General features: G+C 38.0%; 1 protein-coding gene across 6 annotated transcripts in view; it reads right to left on the bottom strand.

Annotated features, from left to right (window-relative positions):
- The window catches only part of VPS13B (vacuolar protein sorting 13 homolog B), a 940751-nt gene that overhangs the window by 86125 nt on the left and 833234 nt on the right, over positions 1–21392 (bottom strand). For all 6 annotated transcript variants that reach the window (XM_048841327.2, XM_048841328.2, XM_048841325.2 and 3 more), the window contains one exon: positions 7434–7630. In XM_048841327.2, coding sequence (XP_048697284.2) covers positions 7434–7630 — 197 coding nt within the window. The remainder of the gene's footprint in view (positions 1–7433; positions 7631–21392) is intronic.

Consider the following 21392-nt stretch of genomic DNA (forward strand, 5'->3'; position numbering starts at 1 on the left):
ACCTACAGAAGTTGGTCCAATAAAAGATATTACCTCAGCCACCTTGTCTTTCTAATATCCTGGAACTGACACAGCCACAACATCACTGCATACTAGATTTATAGTTGATTTCCTATGCTTCCTTTTCCCTCTTCCACTTGTCCCTTATTACTTTGAAAATGGCCAAAGTCATAGGCCATCCATCATTGCCACTTCCATTGCCTATATTTATAATTCTCTCTACAGTGCAGCTGATCTCTGCCATGCCAATTGGTATCTCTGGAAATAAATAATTCTTTGAGATAGCTTGGGCTAATGGATAGGGAATTGGACTGGGAGATCTATGTTCTAATCTTGGGTCTGCCATGCAAACACAATGCCTCCATATCCGCATATGTAAGACAGAAACAATTAGACTTTACTCTCCTTTGTAAAGTATTTGGAGATATACAGATGAAAAACATTATGCAAGAACTAATTATAAGAACTAGTTAATACTTAGTACTGCCATGAGTGCAGGGGACTGGACTAGATGACCTCTCAATGTCCCTTCCAGTCCTGTGTTTATTATAGTAGTCTCAAGGAGGGATTGGCAAAGCTTAAAAAATAACCAATCCCAATAACCACCTGAAATTCAAAGGGTTATCTGGATCATCGAGTGCTTTTCAGTATGCAAAATCGGTTAGTAATCTCAGAAGAACTGGCAATACTGTAAGAGCAACCTTTCCCATGATATTTCAGCACTTCCTGTTCTGTCTAGAGACAGAGACACAAAAAAAATGAAAAAGAGAAGTCAGGGGAAAGAAAGGTTAATCTAACTTTTTAGAACGTTAACAAAGATTTAATTTTAGTTTTTTCTTTGAGTCATCTTTTAATTTATCCAAATCGATTAATTTATCCCTGTTCACAGTAACCTCCCAGAAATGCACTCTCCAAAGTAATTACTCACTGTCATAAAAACCAGAGCAAAGTAATATGAAGCCGTTAAGAGTATCTCAGATTTTCTTTAAACTCAAACATTTTTCTTTTCAGAAACCATTGTACCAGACTCTCAGTTTTTCTTTTCTCATTTATTATTACTAGGATATTTTCATAAAAACCAAACTCCTTGTTTCTTCAGACTTAATATAACCTGCTTCTTACCTATTTTTATTTACAGAGTCCTAGTGTGCTAGGGCCTTTATTTCCCACCCCTAATCATAATAATGATTGTGGGGCAGCATGACATGGTTGATGTAGGAGGACATGTGTCAGAAGCTTCACACCTAGAAAGTAATTTAAGGCATTTATCCATACTTTACTGTGATCTCCTTGCTCTACAAACAATATACCAGGTAGGTATAATAGCTGGGCACTCAAAATGTCAGGCACTCAAAAAGATCTTTAAAGACTCTAAACTACTTTCATTTATTCATGTGGCGAAACCTTAGTATGAAAAAGGACCACCATATCACTGGTTCCTGAACCAACTGCTGAGACCAACTCCAAGAGAAACTTGAAATAGCAAACCGCACCACTTACAAAATGCTTGATGCAATTAAGTCCAGTAATCTAGAGTTAAATAGAAAGCTTGAGTAGAACTACGCTTTTTCTGCAACAAAATGAGCATAAAATTGTTGCACATGTTAGTGAAGCTGAGTATCTTTCCTGGTAGGGGAGGAAGGGGAGAAACGGGAGAACAGAGGTAACATAGAACGTAAGAACGGCCATACTGGGTCAGACCAAAGGTCCATCCAGCCCAGTATCCTGTCTTCCCACAATGGCCAATGCCAGTGCTTCAGAGGGCATGAACAGACCAGGTAATCATCAAGTGATCTGTCCCATGTCACCCATTCCCAGCTTCTGGCAAACAGAAGCTAGGGACACCATCCCTGCTCATTCTGGCTAATAGCCATTACTGGACCTATTCTCCATGAATTTATTTAGGGCTTTTTTTTAACACTGTTAGTGTCTTGGCCTTCACAACACAAAGGTTAATTTTAAGCTCCTGAAGGGGTTCTCATGCTATTCAGAGAAAATCAATGTCCCCTGAAAATCATTTGAGGCAAAAGAAAATTAGGATTCTTTTATTTCTTTCACATATAAAGAGTTTCTGGGGTTCTTCATTTTCATAACTGTTTGGCCATGGCTGGGGAAATGATACTATTATGAATGAGAGAGTCCATTGTTCTTATTCCCAGAAACCACTTCCAAGGTCACTACTTCCCATATTCGCAAAAAGAAAAGGAGTACTTGTGGCACCTCAGAGACTAACCAATTTATTTGAGCATAAGCTTTCATGAGAGAGAAAGCTTATGCTCAAATAAATTGGTTAGTCTCTGAGGTGCCACAAGTACTCCTTTTCTTTTTGCGAATACAGACTAACACGGCTGTTACTCTGAAACCTGTCTACTTCCCATATTGGTATTCAAAATAATAAGTACAATAAAGGAGTCAGCATTAAACAAATACCAATATTTGCTAACAGTTACTTCAGTGGCATCTGGGATACCACAATATCACCCCATTCAGAAAACAAAAAAACTGCAGTATTTCAGATACCATTTTGTGGTAACGCCACCAGTAAATATTTATTTTTAAAAGGAGACCACAGTACTTAGAACTAATTTAGAGCTATTTCCTATTCAAATAGCTTGATATACTGTGATTGCAATCAGATTCTTTGTCTGACCAGACTTCAGATTGACCTTCAACATTGCTTTAGTCTTAAGTGCAAGCAACGAGAATTTGAGCCCTGAATTTTCATTCTACTGCCCAATATATGTCATATACAGTCTGGAAATAAAACAGAATTATTTGATAGTCCAGAAAGACTCCTTCTGTTGAGTCCTGTTGAAGCAAAAGCAGGTGTTTTAACTTTGCAGAAGTATATTAAATAAGTCCCTGACTGTAATAACAAACTATTTGGATTCACAAGCATATGATAGTGGGCAAGATTCTCTGGCTTGCTCCAAAGGCACAAAGGTAGCAGAGACTGTCTGCAACTTCCCTGCTAGTAATAAAAAACACAGTTAGCTTATACAGCTCCCAGTATGGCATGGTATATTGAGGTGTGATTGTACTGGAAAACAGAGCAACAGAAACAGAGAAACTATAAGTACAAACAAAATTGAATTTAATATTGTAGAATGATTTCCAAAGATTCACATGAAGTGCCAGAGTCTATAAAACGGACAACTTCTAAAATACAGATAAGATATATTCAAAACTTATAATTTCACATTTTACAAACCCAGAAATGCTCTGGCTAAATGTGTGATGACTGGGAACAATGACTAATCATGACCTGCATTATTCCTACTATTCCAACAGTGGAATTCTTTAAAGCAAAACTGCCATTTGTGACAAATTATGATAAGGAAAAATATCCACCAGGAGAAGAAAGAGATCACTTAATTAATTTCATTTATGATCCAGCTAATGGTTTGAACACAGGTCTCTAGAGGTCTAAGTCCACTACATCAAACTAGTTTGAATCTAACCCAAAACAATTAACTAGAAACACAATTGTGATTTCCCATATGAATTTTTTAAAAAGTAGATGTCAAAGGCATATTGCAATTTGTTTGCACTTGTTTTGTGATATCTTAGATATGAAGATGTTTCTGCTAAGGCATTTTCCATTTTTAAGAATACGATTTGTAATATGTCAATAATCATAGAAATGCTGTTATTCAGTGCATAAAATATATACAACAGCCTTTAAAGCCTTTACTATGATAACCAGTATGAATAGAAATTCATGGAGCCCCCTGCCCCCCAGTCTTTTTCTACTTAGGCCTAGTACAATATCTTGAAGTTTCTGTAATGAGAGCTTTCCATCCCTGGCCCATGAAACCTTCACCTACAAAGGTAATTTATTCTTGGGTAAGAACATAATTCTGCTCCTATACCCTCTTATTTTAGGACTGTTCATGAACTGCAATTGACAATTATCCCATATTACGTGGGGGTGTTTCTGCTGTGGACTATCTACTAAAGACTTTAAAGACCACTACAATTATTTCACACAGGACTTCAAACTGGATTTGAACAATGAACAGCCCTACAAGTGAAATAAGAGTTATTTATAAATTAAGCCACCGAGCCCCTAGATTATCCATTTCTGTATTATTAATCACTCCCTAACCAATTTTGCAAATAGTGAGTATGCCATGGATTTTGGACAATACCATCTTTGGATAGCATAATAGCCATCACGGCCAACATTACCACAGCCTGTCATCTACTGCTCAGCATGTCAGCTGAATCCATATCTTCCCACAAAACCTGCAGTTTTCTTGTCACCAAATAAGATGAGACACATAAGTTTCACCCTTCATTTCCATGTTAGGAATCAATAATAAAGTACTTAAAACACAAGGGATTGGCCCTTTAGTACTAGTTATTAGCATATCAGAGAGGTCACAACAAAAACCTGTAGGTTTTTTTGGGTATTTTTTGGTTTGGTTTTTTTAAAGAAAGTTATTGTTAGTGAGCGCTAGCTGCCTGTACCTGGCACCAATGTGGGAGGCTGATCCAAAATATAAAAATCAAATACAGAAAATAAACTCCAGCCAAGTTAAGGATTTTATAGGACTAATTCCTTTTTGTAGGACAATTCTATATTAGATGTTTTAAAAATTAATCAACTGATTAATCATGTGTTATATCACTTTAAAAATATCAAATGCTATGTAAATATGAAGTAATAATACTAAACAACATATCTGCACACAGATGTGATTTTTGGTACTTATATCTATTTTTCTTTTTTAATTATGGAGTTGAGAGTCGAGTGACACAGGTATCTAGGTGTAGGTTCTCTCACTTTTCACCCCATCAGTTGTGATTGGGATGTATAATAAAGAAGGCCAGTGAAGCAGTTCCAGATACTATTTGCTCTAAATGGAGATCTTAGAGTGTCCACCATCAGGCATTCATTTTGTTTCTCTTTACTTTCCACATTACTTTGTCCCTGCTTCCTCATAAGAGCTAGAAATGAATCTAAGGAAGACTATAATTTGCACTGGTTTACACTTCCTTCTGGTCCCTTTAGAGTCTCAAACATGCTCCTGAATCTAGATCTCCTGGTGTGAGCTAATATCTAAAAAAGGCTTTTTTTGCTTTTTCTATGCCCACAAAATTATGGAAAGTAGCTGGATGAGTGCAATGAAAGTTATCATGGTAGATTAAAAGTTTCATGTCACTGTACCACTAATTTTTCTACAGTTATATTTATTTAATACAGTGGTTCTTGACATTTTCCATATTATGACCCCATGTTATAACAGAAAAACTTGTCCCAGTCTAGCTATAGAGAAAGGGAAGCTGGTCATCACTCCATGTTGGACTTATGACCATCCCCACAGGTGCTGCAACCAGAGGTTGAAAACCACAGATTAATATATTTTGCATGTGTGAATTTGTGTTGTGCTATGAAATGTTTCTTATGCTCATCACCATTTGCTGGGTTAAGTTGGTTTACTCTATTAGCTTTTAAAGTTATTTGCATTTCATTTAAACACTAGTGTTGTTCCTAATGGTCGTTGCTTACAAAACTTTTTGATAGAACTCTCTGTGTGAAATATTAGATACAACAATAAATTCCATTTGAGTAGAAAACAATAGCTGTGACTGCAATGTCAAATGCTTTGATGAAAAAAATCTACTGAACTTCACTAGTTTTATTTCCAATTCCCACAGAGTTCACATTTCTATGGTGCTAAGTTGACCACAAAGGTAATTTTGCAAAGGTCCCACATTCAGAGGAATTAACCTTGTCTAAAACACTTAACTTCTCAATGATGAAAATGCATTCCTTCACAATTAACATCAAGAAATCATTTCCAACCTGATATTATTAATGGAAACCAGATGTTTAATTTTTTATTGATTTTGTTCCTGACTCCCCCTGAATTCTATGGGTTCACACACACACACGGCAGTAACAACCAACACACAGTTGCAGTAGGCAATCTCCCAATCCATCCAGTAGAATTTACTAAAAGGACAGGAAGGAGAGCAGTTTGACATCACTTGCATTGTTATTTCTGAATATCAGATACAATAGTGCATCCCTAATAGTTTTTTCAAACTCTGTAAGGTAATCAAAAACTCAACAAAATCCAAACTTTGACTCTCAGTGCACTTCTTTCACAGTTAACCACTTACGAAGATTCCAGATGTGAAGAAATGAAAACATTTACCTTCTGAAATAATAAGTGTTTCTGAAATCTCCTGATGGTAAATTTCCATTTGTTAGCATAGTAAGAACACAATGTGATTGATATATAATGACCATGAAGCATCACTAGGATTATAATTAACATTATTGAGATATGCACTCACAACTGAATTGTGCCTTTCAGGTTCTGCCTTACACAGGGCCGGATTAAGGCAGGGGCTTTAGGGGCTGCAGTCCAGGGCCCCAGTTCAAGGGGAGCCCCGCAAAAATAAATCATAGGCAGTGATCAACTCCAGGCCGCGAAAAGTTCCACGGTGGAGCAGGGCGCTCAGGCAGGCTGCCTGCATGCCGTGGCCCCACGCCACTCCCGGAAGCACCAGCTGCTAGCACGTCTCTGCAGCACCTGGCAGGAGCGGGGAGGTGGCTCCGTGTGCTGCCCCCGCCTCCAGCACTGTCCTCGTAGCTCCCATTGGACTGTTCCCAGCCAATGGGAGCTACAGGGGTGCCACTTGCGGGCACGGGCAGCTCATGGAGTCACGCTATCCCCCCACCTCTCAGGGGCTGCAGAGATGTGCTAGCAGCCAGCCGCTTCCGGGAGCAGTGTGGGGTCATGGCATGCAGCGGCCAAGAGCTGCCTGTGGTAAGTGCCTCCCAGAACCTGCACCTCACACGCCCTCCTCCACCTCAACCCCCTGCCCCAGATCGGAATCCCCCTCTTGTACCCAAACTCCCTCCCAGACCCTGCACCCCCTCCTGCACCCAATCCCCTGCACCAGCCCCCTCCTGGAAAAAGACTTGTGTACAGGGGCCCCACAAAATCTAAAAGCCCCGGGCCCACAGGAGAGTTAAGCTAGCCCTGGGCTCACACCAAGGGCAGTGCAAAGATGCACAACTCTGGTGGTAGCTCCCAGGTGCACAGCGGAAGCATGTCTCCTACTACACCACTCAATGAGTTGTGGCACATCATCCCCTCCTTAACGAGTCAGTTTTGCTGCCTGGTGCAGGTGGGTGGGGATTGGCCCTGGCCTGACAGCCCCCTACCCCTTTTTAATGATCCTTGTGTTCAGAAAGTCCAAGGCTTGCAAGGTTGACAGTTAACTCATGAATCTGCAGGAAGAGAAGGTTTCTTCTTTCCCTACTCCATGGACTTGTGTGAGGGTCAATCACAATCTGAAAATCAGCTAGAAACAATTACTCCTAGTATATATGAAAGAACATCAGTTTCACCAAGTTTCTTGAACCAGCTTTCTCCAAGGAATAGTATAGCTTTCCCTTGTTTTAAGATTACCTTTGGTCATCAGCTCCATTCTGACTGCTGTTCAGGACAATCCTCCAAAGGTCTGAGGCTACAAGCTCTTTCTGATCATTCACAAAGCTGATACTGGGCAGCTGTAGCTCACAGACTTTGCTTTCTGATAGACTGAATTCCCGGAATGCAATGAATGATTTCTGGAGCTCATCCCAGTACTCCAAGCTACAAGGAACCTGTGATATTAAAGAATCTCAGTTACTCCGTACTTCTATACAAGTACACAAAACAAGTACCTACAGTACACTTTATAATGACAAAATTAAACTAAAATAATTGCCAAATGACCAAGAGAATTTTAAATTCTTATTATGTATCCTGTTCTATCTCCATATAGTTATTAGACCTTTCTATGAAGATGTTACTTAAAACATCCTCTTACGTACTGGGAAAAGAAACAGTTATTTACACTGTAATGCATATGCATGACAAAGAGAATACAAAAAATCCCATATTCATATTAGGTAGTCAAAAGATCCATTGGATGCGACGATAGCATAGAGTACTCTACTCCTCCATCAGTCTATCTGTATACATCTGTTGTCTCTTGTCTTATGCTTATATTGTAAGCTCCATGGGACAGGGCCAACTTTTTGTTCTGTGTTTGTATGGTGTCTAGCACACTGGGGTCCTTGTCCATAATTAGAGTGCTACAACAGTACAAATGATTAATAAATAATAATCCCCACAAAACTCTGACTAATTGTATTTGAATTAGCATCTTTAAAGCATTTAATATAGTGTTAAAATATACACATTAAATTAGTGAAGCTATAAAGGGGAAAGTACTTTGGGCATCTGCTACAGATCACTATGACTAGAGGAGAGAGACAATTTTAAAAAATCCTGAACCAACTCTGAAAGTACTTGAAAAAACAGAACAGCTTCTCTTATGGAATGTGCTAACTGTCCAGATATCTTTGTGGTCACAAAGAAAGCCATACAGTGGACCTGATTCAGCAAGTTACTTAAACATGTACCTAATTTTAAGTATATGATTAGACCAATCATTGTGAATGGAATGACTCATATGCTTAATGTTAGGCATGTGGTTAAATACCTTGCTGAATTGGGGAGAATGTCATCAAAGACATTTCTCAAGTATATAGAAAACAAATTTATAATATCGAAAGCAAGAGATCCTAAAAACAGAAGAAACTAATCGTCTTCTTTTAGGTTATTCTTCATAATTGAAAGTTTCTTCTTCAATAGGGGCTGAAAAACAGTGTGTGTGGGGGGGAAATAAACATGGGGAAATAGTTTTGCTTTGTGTAATGACGCATCCAATCCCAGTCTTTATTCAAGCCTAATGTAATGGTGTCCAGTTTGCAAATTAATTCCAATTCAGCAGTCTCTTGTTGGAGTCTGTTTTTGAAGTTTTTTTCTATAACTGCTGAAATTGGAATTAATTTGCAAACTGGACACCATTACATTAGGCTTGAATAAAGACTGGGAGTGGATGTGTCTTTACACAAAGTAAAACTATTTCCCCATGTTTATTCCCCCCCACACCCCTCACTGTTCCTCACATGTTCTTGTCAACTGCTGGAAATGGTCCACCTTGATTATCACTACAAAAGGTCCCGTCCCCCCATCCCCCCCGCTGGTAATAGCTCACCTTACCTGATCACTCTTGTTACAGTGTGTATGGTAACACTCATTGTTTCATGTTCTCTGTGTATATAAAATCTCCCCCCTGTATTTTTCACTGCATGCATCCGATGAAGTGAGCTGTAGCTCACGAAAGCTTATGCTAAAATAAATTTGTTAGTCTCTAAGGTGCCACAAGTACTCCAGTTCCTTTTTAGGTCGATTGTGATCTGAAATAGTGTGCTTATGTTTCGGTCCCCATTAACAGAAACATATAGAAACTGGAGAGAATTCAGGGGAAGCCACAAAAATGACCAAAGGAATAGGATATCTGAATAATGAGGAAAAACATACTGTATACTGATTAAAATGAGAAAAAAAAACAGTTTTAACATTTGAAAAGCGACTCATTTGTATGCACAGTATTTTTTCCCTAACTTTATTTTAATATGTACCGTACATAAGAAATGTAGTGTAGACAAATATATTAGGTTTCAAGATATCATTTATAGGTTATAAACTAAAAGGTCAAATATGCAGTTTGTGTGATCTCCCTAAACTAACTACAGCTCATATGCTTTGGGACTGTCCCAAACTCTAAGCATATTGGGCTGAAGAATGCAAAAGACTTACTTGATTTAGAATCCTCTATTCCTAATCATCTAGATTTATTCATTCTAGGGGGCTTATTGCTAATGCCTGATCTGGATAAATGTAAGGAATGATGGGTGCTCTGGGCAGCATTAGCTGCCAAAAACAATAGTTGTGAAAGACTGAAAATAGGCTATATCCCCAAAACTGAGCCATTGGCAGTGGGAATGAGTGAATTAGATGCACTAGAAAATGCCCCATGTGTAAAATTAAATATGGTTCTTTTATCTTGAAATGTTTGAGTAACACTCTAGTTACAATTCAAATAACTGTTACCTCTTAGAATGTGGCCACTGTGATTTCCTCTAGAAAACTAAGGTAAACACCACAGCTACAAGGTTAGCCACCAGACTCCATTATTAAACAACAAACACACACAAGAACCCGCAATTCTTTATCTAGGACCCCTGCTGACAAAACTTTCCTTTTTTTCCCTAGTTATCAAAAAGGTCCATGGCTGTGATCATGCTCATCATCAAAACTGAAAAAGAACACTGTGAGTATAGCTTACATCTCCCAATCTCACTTGTTACCTGGAGTGAAAAGATACTATTTGAGCACCCCTAGACTCAGAATCCCTAAACTCAATTTTGCAAGATGGCTGCTACATATTTCGGTACACAAATACCTTACACAGAAGAGGCAGCAGCCTCCCTCTATGTAGGGATACTGCAGTGCAGAGAAATACATGCACTGAAAGCTTCAATCTCTCTTTTGGTGACCTTTGAGAAAGAGTTAAAGAAGGGAACAGCTGGGTTACAGACTAATGTGTTCATGTGTTGCCCTCAGAGATGCAATTATGTCCTTTTATTTATGTACTGTTTCATTATTTTGTTTGAAAAAACGCTTCTAAAGATTAAATGTTCACTTCTTGAAGTGCTATCCCTCACATGGTGGGTGCTTCCCCTTGGAGATGAAATCACTCTTGTTCCAGAAACAACTACTGTACAACAAAATGCACACAGAAGACAGGAAGCATGTGTGTGTTTTATTATCTCCTAACAGGGCCACCTAAGTGAAAGAGAGGCGGAATACAAAACAATCTTGTACTTTGTGTCAGACGCCAACCCATGCTGCGATTTGAACCCAAGCTTCCTGCATGAATAACTGATTGCTCCATAATACGGCTATCCTGGTATTAGGATATTTTTCTGTTCTACAGCCAAGTGCCTTGAAAATACAACTTTCCCTTTAGGTGAACTGAAGAAGTAGCAGAAGAAAAATAAAAACTGTTGTCCACAATACTATAGGAAGAACATTCTTGGCAATGTTACCCAGCAGTCTGTATTTTTAATTTTATTGTTAACAGTGATTTGCATCAAAATTGCAAAAGCAATGTTAGTTGAAAAGTGTATTACAGAGAAAGTGAATTCAAAAGAAAATTAAGGATAAACAGATATAAAAAACCAAACGTGCCTATGTACATTGTTAATAAATAATCTAAACTGACCTCTAGAACAACTTTACAATTTCAGAACATTTCAATACACACCTGCCAGACTAGCTTCCTATGCAACTGAGTGTTGTGAACTCATAGTACAGAGCAAATTGCCTTCTAGGAGTTGGATAACATTTGACCTCCTTCTCAGGGGACTAAGATTATATCTCATCACTGTGGAAAATAACCTTTTCTGGCATTTCCATGTTCTGGAAATTCACTCCATTAGACTTTTGATGTGGATCCAAATAAAAAATGGAGGTGATTCAAAGTCAGATACAGCATAACAATGTTTCAGCTGTTACATAATCCAATAAATTATAGCTGCACGAAGGAAATTATGTTATGCCTTTTTCAAATTTCTTCTGCATCTTTGTTATGTTGATTTTGTTACATTCACACTATTATGCAATATCCTTAGACTTGGGGCACTGAAAATTCTTCCTCAACAGCACATGCTCAGTGCTTAACATATAGTGATAAGCATATACTGCAATTGGAAAAACTTTAAGAAACTATACACTACCTTTTCTCAGAGAGCTTTTGGATCCTGATTTGGATTGGGTTTAATAATGCCTGTTTTAAAGTTATTTCACAGTTATTTAGTACAATTGTAAATATGCCCGTATGTGTGTGTTTTAATTTCAGGTTTTTCATCTGTAAAATGAGGATAATAATATTTACTCAGCTTTCCAAAGTACTTAGAAATCTTTGGCTAAAAGGGGAATATACTTTTTTTTTTTTTAATAAAGAATAGCATCTAGGACCTTCTATTTATGTTAAATCAAATATATTTACGGTAGTCTGCCACCGCTGTCAGTTATGTGGTATTTATTCTACTTACACATAAATCAGTACTACAGAATATAAAATAAACACCTAACTCTCAATTATAATGCAGAGATATCAAAGAAAAATATCTTTTCTGAAAAAAAAAGTCTGTTTTTAAAAAAATACCTAAATGCCTTTTAGCTGAGTTTGGAAAAAAGCTTCTATACATCTTCAACTAATAGAAGCCATAAAAAACCCTTTGTAATATTGGAACCAGTTGAGAAACCACAAGTATTCAAATGCAGGAAATCATGATTTTATAACATTTTAATGTGATCTACTCTTGGGAAACAAAGTTAACCAAGCCCTATTTCTGTACAGGAAATATTCCACTGCACAGTTGTAATACATTGTGGTGAGGGGTACAGCTGCAAATTTTTCACCTGTAATGCCCCACTGGTATTGTGGCTTACTGCATTGCATCAAGATTGCCTTCCTGTCCGGAAAGCCCTCTAAGTACAAACAAGACTCTAAGCCCAGGTTTTATTTTCCCTTGGTATCAGAATATGGTAATTTAAGAGCCCTGAGAAATACTTTTTACCTTTTTAGAAGAAATATGTAGCATTCTCTTATTAAGGCCTATGTTTTGTGTTTTTTAAAAACACATGTGACCAACTTATCTTATCAATTTATCAAGCTACCAAGTTCAGAGCAAATGCAGGTGTGCATGATAGAAAGCAATCTGTCATAGACTGAGTTTTTTCTCATTAAAGAGAAATTAATCTAAACATACAAAATAGCTTTTGTTTAAACAGAGACAGCAGAGCAGTACCAAGCTGTGAGAGGACTTCGGTAGGATCTTTAATATATATATATTTTATATATATTTATATATATACACTCTTAAGTAGAGAAACAGTTTCATATGTCATTCATCTTTACACTGAGTACACATGGGGTCACTTACACTTCCTACTGAAAAAGTAGCAAGAAACAGTACAATGCTGTAGAATGTATTGGATTCTTTTTGTCTAGTTTCTCTATTGAACCTTGCAAATACTCAGAAACAAGTTATCAAAAAAGCTCTTGGTATATAACTACATCTACCCATTACAGTGTTTTTCAAATTGTTCTATTTTTTCTGCTACAGTAAAAATAGTTCATATTTATATAGTGATTTTCATCTTGAAGGATCCAAAGCACTTCACAAATAATATGTACATAGCACCACTGAAATGCAGCCACCTCTGGGAGTGCAGCCAGCAGCTTACTAGTGCATAGTATATATTGCACAATAGTGGACCGATGAGATATTTGACCAAGGATACATGAACAAACCCCTACTCTAACAAAAAGTGGCATGTCTTCAGCATCCAGTTGTAGTAGAGAAAACTTCAGTTTCTAAAGTTTCATAAATCAGAGATCAAACATTATAATTATTATATTATATGATCTTATATTATAAGATCTTATAAGATCAAACATGATTTTCAAAATAAAAGACTAATCTTTCATTTTATGCTTGTTTAATCTGTACAAATAGCAGATAAATGAATAAAAAAGAAATAATATATAATTTAATTCAAAAGGATTACTTAAAACAACAAATGACTGCTTTAAAAGCAAGATCCCTGACAATACAACAAATTCGGCTTGCTCACTGCACTAACTAAAATAATTGGACAACATATTTTATCACACATTAGAAAAGTCTGACCAATTAAAGCACAAGCATTGAGTATAATTACAGACTTTAAAATATTCAATATTTCAATCCATGCTGTTGATAAGTGTGGCTGTGCTTTACAGCATGCTTAACTAATAATACCACAAACCTAAATCACTAACCTGCCAAACACAAATTACTGGATTTCCAAAATACTTGCTTCTGAAATGTGAGAAATGAACCAAACATGAGTAAAATTTGTGGTTTCCCCAAAACCTCTTTTCCCAGCTCTTTCAAATGCCCAGCTCAACACTGTAGCCCCAATGGGGAATACAAAACAAAAGGAAACAGAGTCAGCCAAAAATGAGGTATTCTTCATTAAAGGGAAAAATGAATGCCTTTGACATTGATCATAATTCTTTTCTTGTTGACTGTCATGTCAAATTTTTCCTGGAGTTATGACTTATAGTAGGTCTAATGCCAATCATTCTTAAGCTCATTCTTCCTTGGGCCACTGTTTAAGCAGCCACTAGGTGTTAGCAAATGTGTCTGTTTCTACGTTAGCATAGTGTTGAAAACATCAAGCCCAAGGTTTTGTAGTTTACAAATGTTTTATTTAAAGTGTGTAGGCGATCAATGTGATGTAACAGATAATTCTCTTAAATCCCCAACTTTCCCAGATGTTGCAGACATTTATATTCTCTTAAAGGAGCTTTCTTCACCTCAGAGGATTTAAAAAGGAAACCTTCCAGAGCTGGGTTACTTACCTGGTCTTTTCCCTATTTAAATCTAAGCTAAGCCCATGGAATCTCAAAACTATTTACTCCTCTGCTTTTTTCTGCCGTCTGAAGTAACCATGACTCTCTAGACCAAGAGAGTTGTTACCCTGTTTACAAAGAGACTGTGTGAAGGTAAACGGGCAAAAAAAGATGCCCCAGCACACAATAATATTTTCATCAATTCTTATAAAACTGAATACACTTGCATGCAATTGGAATACCAGCTGGTACACAAGGGAAACACACATACACAAAATTGTTTCTGTGTTACAGCTTGATAGATGTTTTATTTTAACTTCATATGCGGAAATGAATAAGAGCCATAGGTTATGCTCCTTTTGTCTCAGCTCCTCTATACAGCCTGTAATATTCTCTCAACAGAGTTCATGATTTGCCTGGACTATCTCCCTGGTTAGCAATTCAGGAGACAATTGCATTAAGGTCTTTGTTGTGAAAGTGGCCTGCGTAGATCTTAGGGATCAGAATTTAGAGTACCACTTGATATAATCACAAGCGGCAAAAATATATACAGTTTATATTTGATTATACAATCTGTTATTCCATCACCACTTGTGTAAACAGTTCAGTGACAATGAGTAGGTTTTTAGGAAGTACAGGGTAGTGCTAGTGATATTCTTTGCTGGAGAGATAGGATATAGAAAGGAACAGCAGAGATCAAACACCTTTGAAGAGACTCCCCAAGCAAACAACTGTGCAAGAAATTTCTTGATGCAATCCTGTTCACAAGCTTGCACACACACACACGGCTCTTCATGTGCAAGCAATGGGTGCTGGTCAAAAGGAAGACACACCTTATTTTTGACAATGGACGGTTCTGAAGCACTTGCTGTGTTTAACAGTTTTCAGTTAACTCACATAGAAGAACCTAACTCAGTGATACCAATTAATTGTATCATGTGTTTCATGGCATTTGGTGATTTTCTTAAAGTTCCAGCTCCTGGCAGCGTGTGTGTTTAGGTAAATATGTCAACTTTCATTTAAAAAAAGAATATGTTTCTATCCCTCATGGTTGAGGAGTAAAGATTGAAAACATAACACGAGTCTCACTTAAAGACTCAAAACCCAAAAGGTAAATTAAAAAAACATAAAATTGATCATGCTTTAAAGATCTCATGATTTTTAAAGACAGTCTCATGATTTTTGTGCCTGACTCATATGATTTTTGAACACTTGATCTTTGGAATGCTGCCATGAAATTGTAGTTTGGAAATTTGAAGAATACTGCACCCATGTAAAAATGAAAGACATGAATGATATGTTTTAATCTGAGGTTACAAATGTTGATTGATGTGAGGCTGAAGAGCCAATCTTGCAATTCTGGGGAGTTAAATGAGTCCCTGATAAAAAGACTGGATTGTGATTAGAATCTGGAACAAAAAAACTCTTAAGAATGACTAGTATAAAATTAACCCTTTCACAAAGCATGTAGAATTTCCTGAGCAACAGAAGTTACCCAATCCAGACTGAAATTTATGGAGAGTGAACAGTGGTCTGACACAGTAGACATGATTGAGAATCCAAAATACTACAAGTAGAGAGATCTGCAAATCCAAGTGACAGTGCAAGGTACCTCAGAAATTAACTGAACATGGTTAGTAAGTTTAGTTAGTAGGCAGGTGTCATAAATATAAAGGGAAGGGTAAACCCCTTTGAAATCCCTCCTGGCCAGGGGAAAGCTCCTCTCACCTGTAAAGGGTTAAGAAGCTAAAGGTAACCTCGCTGGCACCTGACCAAAATGACCAATGAGGAGACAAGATACTTTCAAAAGCTGGGAGGAGGGAGAGGAACAAAGGGTCTGTGTCTGTCTGTAGTCGTCTTGGCCGGGGATAGACCAGGAATGGAGTCTTAGAACTTTTAGTAAGTAATCTAGCTAGGTATGTGTTAGATTATGATTTCTTTAAATGGCTGAGAAAAGCATTGTGCTGAATAGAATAACTATTTCTGTCTGTGTATCTTTTTTGTAACTTAAGGTTTTGCCTAGAGGGGTTCTCTATGTTTTTGAATCTAATTACCCTGTAAGATATCTACCATCCTGATTTTACAGGGGGGATTTCTTTATTTCTATTTACTTCTATTTTTTATTAAAAGTCTTCTTGTAAAAAACTGAATGCTTTTTCATTGTTCTCAGATCCAAGGGTTTGGGTCTGTGGTCACCTATGCAAATTGGTGAGGCTTTTTATCCAACATTTCCCAGGAAAGGGGGGGGTGCAAGTGTTGGGAGGATTGTTCATTGTTCTTAAGATCCAAGGGTCTGGGTCTGTAGTCACCTAGGCAAATTGGTGAGGCTTTTTACCAAACCTTGTCCAGGAAGTAGGGTGCAGGGTTTTGGGAAGTATTTTGGGGGGAAAGACGCGTCCAAACAGCTCTTCCCCAGTAACCAGTATTAGTTTGGTGGTGGTAGCGGCCAGTCCAAGGACAATGGGGGGAATATTTTGTACCTTGGGGAAGTTTTGACCTAAGCTGGTAAAGATAAGCTTAGGAGGTTTTTTCATGCAGGTCCCCACATCTGTACCCTAGAGTTCGGAGTGGGGGAGGAACCTTGACAGCAGGGTATAAATATTTCAAACTGTGTGTTATATAAATGTTGATTGTGGTTGTTAAGTTTGGGTAGGAAAAGGAAGATGTAGGGAATGGACCTTTAAAAGGTTCATGTTATGTAACACAGAGGTGACTGGAATTGAGATACTGAATGAAGCAGAGCGCTGCCAAGCAAAGCACCTTCATTACTAAACACCATACTATGCAAAAGCTAATCAGGGATTCCCTAGACTTCAGAAGAACATAAGAGGACCTTGTGGGTGGAGAAGTGGAAATATAGCATAAAGCTCCCCAGAGTTAATTTTCCCCCTATTTTCCTTAAGGTTGGACCTATAAGGTATATCAAGTTCTGAGTTTGTACAATTTTAGGACTGAAAGAATTAAAAACAAAATTTGACCAGTTTTTGTGCCCCTCCACTCTCTCTCCCAACCCTCAAACCTTAACAACAACAACGAGGAAAAGTAACAGTTCTCATCCCTTCTACAGTGCTGTCCAACTGAGGATCTCATGAAACTTTAGAAACCTTAATGGATTTAGCATTGCAAAATACCTCTGAGAGATATATAAAAATAGTATCATCCCTATTTGTTCCGTAGCCCTTTTAATTGTGTAGGAGGCATTTTTTTGCATTAGGATAGTGATATTATGTGCACCAGCACAAAGCGTTCTCTAAAAATGGAAACAAGTTGCTTTTGTAGCCTGCGCGCCTTTCTCCCTAGCTAAAGCAATACAAAGTGTGGGGGGGGGGGGGAAGAAGTGAGAGGGAACTAATGAAAAGGGAACTAGAAGAGGCAGATTATAGAGAGAGAGAGCTCTCCCTGCCAGCTTCAGTCAACACTCTCTACTCTCTTCTCTGGGAGAGAAGAAAAGGCACAGCCCTGGAAGTCTTTGCTCTACACCTCAGACTGCCTGCTTGTGGACAGCCTAGCATGTTCCCGAGATGCGGCTGTTGTGAATACCCCAGGGGGATGCCCTTAGATCCATTGTCTATTTAGTTAAATAGGTTCAGAGAAACCTTAAGGGAAGAACAGCCTGGTCATTGGATTTTGTTTTGTATTAAACTGAAATAGTTTGAAATTTCAGCACAGGATTCTTGTGATGCACTCAGCTTATTTTGTTACAATTTATCTAGGATTCTTGAAAAAAATTAAAGCTGCTCCTGATCCACTGTATGCTATTTCCAGTCCTTCCCATCTGCCAGCACTGGGCCCAAAGAACAGGGGAATGTATAATGACCAGTGGAACTGGACTCAGAGGGTCCATGTTCCCTGAGGTATTGTTATTGAGAGGACACCAGAGGAACAGGGAATGGGAGGAGTTAGGTTGGAAGCAACTCAGCCACATGAACAAAGCAGAGCACAGCATTTAGTAAATAGTTCCACTTGTTCAACTTAACCTGCATTCTGCTTTATTCTTTGTTAATGAAACATGATGGCGGCATTCTCTGAAGTGCATCAGCTGGCAGAGCGAGTCATGGAACTCAGTCTGAAGCTCCCAGAGTCCTGGATTTTGCAGACACAAACCTAGCCCAGCAATGAACCAAGTGGAAGGAGGAGTTCCATCTGTACACAGATCTGGCCACACAAGAGGACAACAGCAGGAAAATAAAACCCTTCTTTTGCCATATTGGGGAACCAAGCAGAGGGGCCCACTCTGCCGTGAGCCTGGTTGCACCGAGATCATGCAAGGTAACTACAGAAGAGGGACAACTGATCCAAAGGCAAAGGAGACACTTACAAGCCAAAGACACAAGACCCAGAGAGCCTATGGAGATACACAGATCATCACAGAACAGAGAGACCAAGAACTATCCAGAGGCCAGCCCCACAGGGAGGGAGGAGACTCCATAGAGACACTGTTTGCTAGACTTGAAGATAGGTGAAAGGAAGACCCAGAAACATTAGTCCCAGTGTGGTTGCCTGTTGAGGATATTAAACTATATCAAAGACTACTTAATCAGCTGAATCTTATAAGGACAAGACTCCAACTCAGCTATGTGCTAGCAACCTCTGGCTGAAGGGACAGGTTGTTGAGGGCTTGGCTTTAATTATTTGTTTTTAATGTTTGTAGTAAAATGTTTGTAAAATACAGAAGATGTATCATAATCCGTGGAACTGGAGTCAGAGGAACCATGTTCCTCGGAGGGACTGTTATTGAAGGACACCAAGGGTACAGGTGGAGTTAGGCTGGAAACAGTACACAGGATTCAATGAAGTTCCACTTGTTCAACTTAACATATATTAAGCTACTTTCTTTGCTAATAGAACAGGGACCACCCTGAAATGAGGGCTGAGCATGAATGTTTTAGCAGGACCAGTAGGATCTATTGACCAGGGGGTAAGGCTGCCCAGGGATGTGCTAATTGGTAAATGAATTGATTTTTGTTTTGTTTTATAGAACATCTTTTTTCTTTTTTGTCCTTTCACCGGTAAACATCTTCCCATTAGTGCCTTGCACTAGGAAGCACAGTTTTGTATTTTTGACTGGGTTTTGTTTTTGTTTTTGTTTTCTTCATAGTGAACTGTGTATATTTTGCACTGAAACTGTTCTCAGAAACAGGGCAACACTTCTTGGGTTAGGTCCTCAACTGAGGACCTGACACATTGTGTATATGTAGTCACAAGAGCTGAATGCACTGCTCTACATCACTAGCTGATTACTCAGATTTATCTACTACTAAACAGATGATGTCACAGGCCAGATCAAAACCATGCTGACCTACAAATCCAGGTTGGCCCCTACAGTTGCCTTACAGAGAACAATTTACAGTTAGATGGAGAAACTGAGGCACAGAAAGGGTAAGTGACTTTACCAAAATCGTAATGCTAGCTTCTGGTAGTGCTCGGATAGAACCCCGATTTTCTGACTCCCAGTCTTGCCTTTTAACCATTACACTATTCTTTAAAATGGCAAAATTTCACCATTTTTGCAAATCTTGGTTTTCACATGTGAATAATTGGTAAGTAAAAATGGACACTTCTTTTCCCTAGTCTTTTAATTTCAGAAATTGCCAGCACAAGGCATGTCCTAAATGTAATATGAACCTCTCACAACTCAGACCACTAATAGCTGTTTTTTCATTTGTACATAATAAAGAAGGATCTTTTAAAAAACCTATCCATGTATCTTCAACCACCATAAAATTTTCCTCTACCTTCTCTCTAGTGACTTTTTTGACATGCTGGTGTAAATGTTTCATCTGAGATTTAAAACTTGGAAAAGTCTCAAGGAATACTTTCTGGCTAGCACCAATCTTTAACATATCAAAAAGTGATATTTTTACTCTGTCTTGGTCTTTATTTTTATCCTTTGGATCAATTCCCTAAAAGATTTCCATACTTTGGCCTTTTCCCTTCTTTCAAGCTGTAAGTATGATCCTCACTACATCATTGACTTCCTGACTTTTTTGCCCTCACCAATTTGAGCAATAATGGATTGCCCTTGCCTAAAATCACTCTAGACAGAGACAGCTCGGGGATTAACTCCACTTTCAGGAAATATATGTTGTCTTCCACTAAGTCAAATTGTCAGTGGGATATGCTTTTTCTTCTCCGTGTATGTTTTATCGTATTAGCTGTAGTCTAGATTGAACTTCTATGCATTTAGTAACATTTGAATTTCCTACTGTCTAATAGGATCTTTAGTGGTTTCCCCTTTACATAAAGGGTATACTAGCTGTGGTTTAGAGTCAGTATGTACTATATCACATGGACAAGGAATAATATATGTGCTGTTAGATTTATTTCTCTGAGCACATCAAACTGCCATTCCAGTGTGTGTCCCTTCCCTTCCTCCCACAATGTCTTTTATTAAAATATCTAGCTCATATGTAGGGCTTTTAATCTTCAAAGCACTTTATAGACACTAATCAAGGAAATCTCACACCAGAGATGTGGATAGGCAAGCACTATTATCACCATTTTAAGGATACAGAAACAGAAGCAGAGAGACTGAAAATGTCAAGTCTTGCGAACCCTCTCCTAAAAATGAATATTTCCAGGGATTTTCTCCTTTACCTGAATATAAATTATAAAAGCAGTGATCTTGAAAAAATAAAATTTGTTTTTATGACATGCTTATTACACACTATTTATTATTAATTATTATTTATCATTACAGTATTTTTATTACATTATGAAAACGGCAACATTCTTCCAAGATCTCACTTTCGTAGCTTGAATCACTTTGAATAAGCCTGTTATAAGACAAGGCTCCTATGTTTCATCAAGGAGTATCAGATGTGTAACAGCATGAAGGTATTTAAGAAGCCAACTCAAAGAGTTCCTCCTACACACGGTATTGAGCAGTCCAGGCAAACAATGCACATTACAACAAAGCTTAAACTTGTTCTTCATAATAATTTTAAAAACAACACTAGCTGCCTATTTAATTTTAAAAACAGCAAAAAATATCCGTAAAAAGAAAAGGAGTACTTGTGGCACCTTAGAGACCAACAAATTTGTTAGAGCATAAGCTTTTGTGA

Source organism: Caretta caretta, chromosome 2 (assembly GCF_965140235.1).
Source record: "Caretta caretta isolate rCarCar2 chromosome 2, rCarCar1.hap1, whole genome shotgun sequence".
NCBI classification, from domain to species: domain Eukaryota; kingdom Metazoa; phylum Chordata; order Testudines; family Cheloniidae; genus Caretta; species Caretta caretta.